This window comes from Lipotes vexillifer, unplaced genomic scaffold (assembly GCF_000442215.2).
Source record: "Lipotes vexillifer unplaced genomic scaffold, Lipotes_vexillifer_v1.1 scaffold397, whole genome shotgun sequence".
NCBI lineage: Eukaryota > Metazoa > Chordata > Mammalia > Artiodactyla > Lipotidae > Lipotes > Lipotes vexillifer.
The window spans coordinates 313,919-321,520 of record NW_006772681.1 but is presented as its reverse complement, the minus strand read 5'-3'; the positions used below and the strand labels follow the sequence as shown (position 1 = coordinate 321,520).

At 46.7% G+C, this 7,602-nt stretch overlaps 1 protein-coding gene across 1 annotated transcript in view; it reads left to right on the top strand.

Annotated features, from left to right (window-relative positions):
* Positions 1-7,602, top strand: part of SACK1D (scaffolding CK1 anchoring protein D) — a 21,810-nt gene that overhangs the window by 11,638 nt on the left and 2,570 nt on the right. Inside the window, exons 2-3 of the mRNA XM_007447805.1 lie at positions 2,495-2,662; positions 6,559-6,683. Of these exons, the coding sequence (XP_007447867.1) occupies positions 2,495-2,662; positions 6,559-6,683 (293 nt within the window). The remainder of the gene's footprint in view (positions 1-2,494; positions 2,663-6,558; positions 6,684-7,602) is intronic.

Below are 7,602 nucleotides of genomic sequence, written 5' to 3'. Positions count from 1 at the left end.
GGTTTCAGCAGTAGACAGTAGACTCTGAGGTGCTGGCTGCATTTGAACACCTATTTCATGCCTAAGCGAAGCCCTTTCCATGCTTTGTCTCATTTAATCCTCACAACAGCCCTGTGATGTGGATGCTAGATGATATTATCTGTATCTTCCAGAGGAGGAAACTGAGACTCAGAGAGATTAAGCAACTTTCCCAGAGTCACACAGCAGTAAGCCACAGAGCTGGGAGCTGTGCCCACGCCTTTCTGCCTTTTAACCAGTAAGTTGTTTGGCCTGAATTAGTGGGATAGATACATCTCCAAATAGGATGTATAAAAATGCATTGGAGGATATAAACTTTTGAAGATGCCACCAATTTAGAAGGAACACTTTTTATTTTCTAAATCATTGTCTCCAGTGGGGTTTAGCTAGACCCTTTGCCAAGAATAGCTCACAGCTGGGGCTTTGGCAACATTAGAGAAAGGGAACCAGAGAGAGAAATTGTCTTTCCCAGACTTCCTCACAGCAATAACTTCCTGGCAGCTGGCATTTCTGGGTCCCTCCTCCTGGTGGACAAGACTCTGAGGTGTTAGAGATGGACAGTAAAATCATCTCTTTGTCTCTGCACTTCTTTTTAAAAGAATAAACTTATTTATTTATTTTGGGGGGCTGCGTTGGGTCTTCGTTGCTGCACGCGGGATTTCTCTAGTTGCGGCGAGCAGGGGCTACTCTTCGTTGCAGTGCATGGGCTTCTCATTGCGGTGGCTTCTCTTGTGGAGCACGGGCTCTAGGTGCGCGGACCTCAGTAGTTGTGGCGTGTGGGCTCAGTAGTTGTGGAGCGCAGGCTCCATAGTTGTGGCGCATGGGCTCAGGTGCTCCACGGCATGTGGGATCTTCCCGGACCAGGGCTCGAACCCGTGTCCCCTGCACTGGCAGGCGGATTCTTAACCACTGCGCCACCAGGGAAGCCCCTCTGCACTTCTTGGACCCAAATACTTAAGGGGTAATGACTCTCAGGTACTGGCCTGAGTCCTCTGGGCCCACAGAGATGAATCAGGCCCGTTGAGGGGCCTCTCCTCTCACAGACCTGTAAGTCAGTCACCTTACCGTTCAGGAAAGGAGTTAATGTGATTGGAAGAGACTCATGTTTTTACTGATGAGGTTACGAGGAGGGCGGTACATTGCAGCTCCAGCCTGCAGAAGAGCTCCAAACCTTGGCTTTGGGGAGCGGTTTCCTAAGGTGACAGTCCTGGCTCTGACCCGATGCAGGGGCTCGTACGAGACCCGCATGTTTTTGTTCCCCCGCAGACCTGCCAGGAATTAGCTGACGGCCATGCTTTCAACCCTGCAGAGGGTGTGATAGAGGCTTTGCTGCTGGAGTGGCCTCTCTTGAAGCAGGAAAGCCAGGAGGAGCTGGGAGATGTTTCCCTGCGCTGAACTGTCTGGACGGCTTAAGCTCTGGACTGGTCAAGCGAATCAGTGAACAGATACCAGAGGGATCTCTTGTACTGGGCACTTGATGTGGCATAGTCATTTAATGCTCACGACAAATCTATTTTGCAGTGAAGCAAACAGACTTTCGAAGCAGCTGTAATCTACCCAAGGCCACGTGGCTGAGGTGGCCCTTAACTGTAGTCTGTGCTGAATGGGGAAAATTGATTAGGAGGCACAAATGGAGCCGGGTCGTTGGGGAGCAGAAAGGACTGGTCCAAGCTGCAGGGCAGCATCCTTAGGACGTATTTCCGTACTCTTGTTGCGGGCTTGCGCTGCGGACAGATACCAGAGAACTTCAGAGACCACCTTTTACAGAGGAGGGGCTGGCACTCTGGAAGCCATTTGGTTAGATCCTGACAGGTGGAGGGAGCAGACGTCATGAAGAGGTGATGTGCAGCGACAGAGGCAGGAGGTGGGAGAATCGACTTGCCTGGCTCAGTCAGTTTCAAGCCGTGAGTTGGTGGTGGATGAGGTGGCCCTTTCTAGATTATAATAGAAAACCATATTATGATCCAAAATCAGACAATAAAATCAGACTTGGAGACTGGTATACCCAGAAGGGGGGCCTCAGAGAGACTAAGTTTTTACATACTTGTTTTACAGACGTAGGCAACAAGCCACGTGTCTGAAATGATGGTGGGTTAGCCGCAGAACCTAGATATCTTGCTGGTCTGAGCTGAGCTTGTGAGACGGGGGTTTTAGTAAAGGAAGAGAGTTGAATGGAACAAGTTCATAGGAGGTCAAAGTAGTGGATGAATCTACAGTTTTGAGAAGTTTGCAGTGTGGAAGAGAGTGGCTGGGTCAAGTCCAGATTTGTCGCATACAGTGGCCTGAGCGTCTTTGGAGACGGACAAGAGTCCATGGTGAGAGGAGAACTGATACCGCAGAAGGGGAAGGAAGGAAGGGTATTATAGGACAGGATCCTTTCCCAGCTCTCAGGCGGGGTCCAGAGTCCGGACAACGAGCTGTAAGGTGGTGTCCTTGTGGGTTGACCGCTGGCTCTTCTCTCTGCGCCGCGCCCTAGGTGATTGCAGTGGTTATGGATGTTTTCACGGACGTCGACATCTTCCGAGACCTGCAGGAAATCTGTCGGAAACAGGGAGTTGCTGTCTACATCCTTCTGGACCAGGCCCTGCTCTCTCAGTTTTTGGATCTGTGCATGGATATGAAAGTTCATCCTGAAGAGGAAAAGGTTTGTGTTACACTGTTTCTAGTTTCACCACAATCAGCAGATAATGACTGAGCGTCTGTGATCTCCCCGTTGCTGGTGGTCTCCCCGTTGTAAGGGAGGGACCTGAGGCCGTGAGAAAACTCATTTGCCTGAAGCCTCACAGGAAAGAAAGACAGAGTCAGGTTCAGACCTTGGCCTCTCCCTCTCATCATGATGCCTCTTAATGGGGAGCTTGTCTGTTGATGGCAAGATGCTGCCTTGGAAGCTGCTGCTTTTGACTGCGGCACTGGTAGGCTCCAATTTTAAGTGTTAAGGACCACCGTTTACGGAGTCCTGCTGTGTCCTTGGCACTGTCCTAGGCTCTTGACAATGTTACGCAACTTAAATCCTCACAGCAGCCCCATCAGGTGAGTGGCGTTATACCTGTGTTTCATACTGGGACGTGGTGACACCAAGAGCCCAGTGTCTACAACTAGAAAGTAGTGGAATGGAGTTTCCCCATCTGTCGGCCTGCCTGCAGCCCCAGTGTTCTTAAATCACTGTCACATGCTGCCTCTCGCTTCTCATTATTATAAAATTAGACTTTTTATGTCCTTTGCTCTGAGCGTGAAAGTAATTTGAACTTAAGTATTTAAATGTAAGGTTATGCAACTTAGCAAGCTTGTTCTCTTAAGTAGAAAGAGGCAAGAAAAATAGTCATTTATTACACCATTCACTTCTTAAAAATTAAGCAACTTAAGAGCTTCGGAACTTAATTCATCAACTTGGTTCATCACCTTAATTCATCAACTTAGTTTCTCACTTATGTGAGCACCTACTCTGAGCTACTCATTGTTCCAGGTACTGGACACAACGCGATGAGCAAAGTGAATGAAGAGGTTGGACTTTGGTTCTATAGGCTACCGCGTAGGGGACATGAACTTACCACCTTGTTATTATCAAGCAATTTGGTTTACACAATTTTGACTGTTTAACTTCTCTTGAGAGCTCTTGTTGGTTGTTCTCCCTCAAGAGTAAACCGGATTGGGTTTAATTGGGTAGCTACTAACTTGTCACTAGTGCTTCAAAGCAAATCCATGATGGAGGTAAGGCTTGGAGCTTGGGGACGGAATGAAACAGTCAGCCCTGTGACCTGACAGTCAATTTAAAAATGTGTCAGGTGGACCCAAGGGAAATGCAAGTCAGGCCTGGAAAGCGCATCGTCATCTAACCAGATGTTTAGTCCACGCCTGCTCTGCCGCAGAGCCTGGTGAAGAAATTGAAGGTGTCGATGTTTAATTTCAAGGTGCTCTTGCTGTAATTGAGGCTGTGTGTGGGCAGCAGGAAGATCACAGAATAGCCCAGCCACGACTTTGATCGAGTGACTGGCTCTGATTCATCCACTCAGCAGAAATCTAGGAGTATTTGCCGACTCAGTTGTCTGCTGAGTTGGTTGCTGCCTTCGTGGGTGTCTGGATCCTCTAGGAAGGGTCAAAAGGAGATCTGTCTTTTTGGCGTCACCCATGTTCATCACATCTTAACTTCTTTGGGAAGCACCACTTTGCCATGGTGGCTTCTCTCACCAGGGCCTGTGTGTGCTGGTGAATCTGCCCCTCGCCAGAAGAAGTGGGGGTGACTTCTGCCCTGGTGCTGCGGCTGGTCCAGAATGTTGGGTGTCCTGCCTGCAGGAGCTTGGTCACACGTTTGTGTGCAGGCACTCAAAAGTGCTTTGACTGTAAATCAACTATACTCCGATGTAAAATAAAAATTTTTAAAAATTAAAACAAAAAAAAGTGCTTTGAGCACAATCACAGAGGCCTACATAGCATTCAGGTAAGTTCCAAAGGGAAAGATGCACAAAACCACACTGAAATCTGCCCACAGTGATATTCTTTATGCTTGTTATTATATGTTGACCCTTTGAAGCTCTGCTCAGGGATCACCCGGGAAGCCCTCCCCTGCCAGCTCCATGTGCACCTCTATGGAAGTTTCTAGGTTTTTTGTCTGTTTGTTTTAATTTGCATTTTGAAATAATTTGATTTACAAAGGAGTTAGAAAAATAATATAAGGCATCCCTGGATGCTCTTTGCCCAAATTTTCTAAATGTTTACATCTTACAAACCTCAGTACAAATTTCAAAATCAGGAAATAAACTTGATATAGTATTCTTATCTACTCTGTAGACATGATAAATTTCACTCATCATTCCAGGAATGCTGGTTTTCTTATCCAGGATCCAATCTGGGACCATATCTTGCATTTAGTTGTCATTTCTCCTTAGCTTCCTCTCATCTGGAGCTGTTCCTCTCTTTCTTTGTCTTTTAGAGTCTTGATGCTTTTGAAGAATACTAGCCAGTTTTCTGTAGAATCTGGGTTTATCTGATGTTTCCCCATGGTTAAATTCATATTACGCATTTTGGGAAGAATATCGCAGAAACCATGTTACGCTATGCCCTAATTTTTTTGTTTTGTCTTTTGTTTTTATTTTGAAGTACAGAAGTTGCAAAGATAGTACATAGAGGTTTCCATGTATCCTTCACCCAGTTTCCCCCAATAGTTATACCTTATGTAACTTACAGCACAATATCAGAACCTGGAAATTGACATGGGTACCGTGTCTACTGTTCCGTGCCATTTTATCACATGTATACATGTGTGTACCCACCACTGCCAGCAGAATACAGAGCTATTCAATCACCACAAAGATCTCCCTCATGCTACATCTTTATAGTCACATCCACTCCCCTCTCCGTGCCCTCCCCTGCATCTTTCACCCCTGGCAACCACTAATTTGTTCCCCATCTCTGTAGTTTTGTCATTTAGAGAATGTTATGTAAATGGAATTATACAGTGTGTGACCTTTTGAGGCTGGCTTTTTTTCACGCCCTTGAGATCTGTCCAAATTGTTGTGTGTATCAATAGATTGTTCCTTTTCATTGCTGAACTGTATCTTATGGTATGGTTGAACCATAGTTTGTTTAACCATTCACCCGTTGAAGGACATCAGGGTAGTTTCCAGTTTTTTACTGTTATGAATAAAGTTACTGTGAATATTTGTGTACAGGTTTTTGTGTAGATGTAGGTTTTCACTTCTTTGGATGTTGTTATGTCTTGCTATAGTGTCTAAACATTACTTTAAAAAAATAAATTTATTTATTTATTTATTTTTGGCCACATTGGGTCTTTGTTGCTGCGCATGGGCTTTCTCTAGCTGTAGAAAGCGAGGGCTACTCTTTGTTGCGGTGTGTGGGCTTCTCACCGTGGTGGCTTCTCTTGTTGCAGAGCACCAGCTCTAGGTGTGCGGGCTTCAGTAGTTGTGGCACGGGGGCTCAGTAGTTGTGGCATACGGGCTAAGTTGCTCCACAGCATGTGGGGTCTTCCTGGACCAGGGACCGAACCCGTGTACCCTGCATTGACAGGCGGATTCTTAACCACTGCACCACCAGGGGGGTCCTGGGCTATTATTTATTAGTAATGCTATTAAACTAAAGAGGAGGAGAAACATCAGCTTAGCTTCTTTAAACCTTTGTTAAAATGTTATCTATCACTGGCATGTTTTCTTTGATGATTTTATCCCCCCACATTTTGTGTCAGAGTCATTTCTTGGATTCTATTCTATCCAAAAAGTCATTTCTTGGATTCTATTCTATCCAAAAAGTGAATCTTCTAGAGCACGTGTCCACATGAACCGAAGGTCTCAAAAATAAGTATGCATGCATAAAAAAGCATGCAAGAAGATGAACTAAGTGTTAAGTAGCGTTACTTGACTCCTGAGAATCATCTGCCTTGCGTGCTTGTGGGTGCTGTTACCGAATGGTGACCGTGAACCACTGACCTGCTAGTAAGCTTGTCTGTTTGGAAACTGTAAACTAAGGCTTCTTTTATCATGTGCTCACTGGATCATTCATTTCTTCTTCTCCCACTTCCCCCGCCAACAGCTGATGACAGTTCGGACGATTACAGGAAATATTTACTATGCAAGGTCAGGAACTAAAATTGTTGGGAAGGTTCATGAAAAGTTCACACTGATTGATGGCATTCGTGTGGCTACAGGCTCCTACAGGTGAGTTTCTGACTCGTCCATGCTTATTAATCTAAACTTTTCAGAGGAAGTGTGCTATATCAAAGTAAAAGCTGCTTTTTCCTCTCAGCGTGAGCCTTTATGGGCAAGCCTTCTGCTATGTGTGCATCTGTGTGTGTGAGCCTGTTAATCAAAGCCTCCTCCTCTGGAAGGTGGTCGGGCTGGGATCCCCTCCCCTGCCTCGTGGTCCACAAACCTAAATACAGAGGTTGAAACTTGCCTGGAGACCTGACAGTGAGGGAGTCCTAGATTCAAGGCTCAGCCAGGACTGCAGTGGATGAATTGGGGGTTAACAGACAGGAACAGTCTCAACTCCTGTTCCTTGGGGCCTTTGACCCCCCCACATCCCTGCCCACTTGAAGGGAAGGGCAGTTGCAGGCATCAGCCTCAGTGCAGAGGGCACAGCTGAAGCTGCCCCCTTACTTTAATCCTTCACCTTGCTTCAAGCCTTGTGATTTGGTCTAGAAAGTACTGATCCATGCTTCTGGTTCCACCTTTGAAGTCTCACGTTGGCACGGCATCTGAGAGTAGAGAGCAGGGAAGTTGAATGGAGGGTGGAGACAAAGAGTGGTAAACACCAATCTCCAAAGGTTAAGATACACCATTTTTACTTAGGTCTCTCTGATGGTGGTGTGTTCTGCTACCTCTGTGTTAGACTCTGATGTTATACGTGAAGTGTGTCTCTACAGTTTAAAAAAGAAAAACGGGGACTTCCCTGGCGGTCCAGTGGTTAAGACTCCGCAGTTCCCCTGCAGGGATCATGGGTTTGATCCCTGGTTGGGGCTCGAGCTAAGATCCTGCATGCTGCACAGCTCCCCCCCCCCCCCCCCCCCCCCCCCCCAGGAGCCTGTGCGGCCCACCACTCCCAGGGTCCCATGATCCAGGGACAACTTCCCTGGGA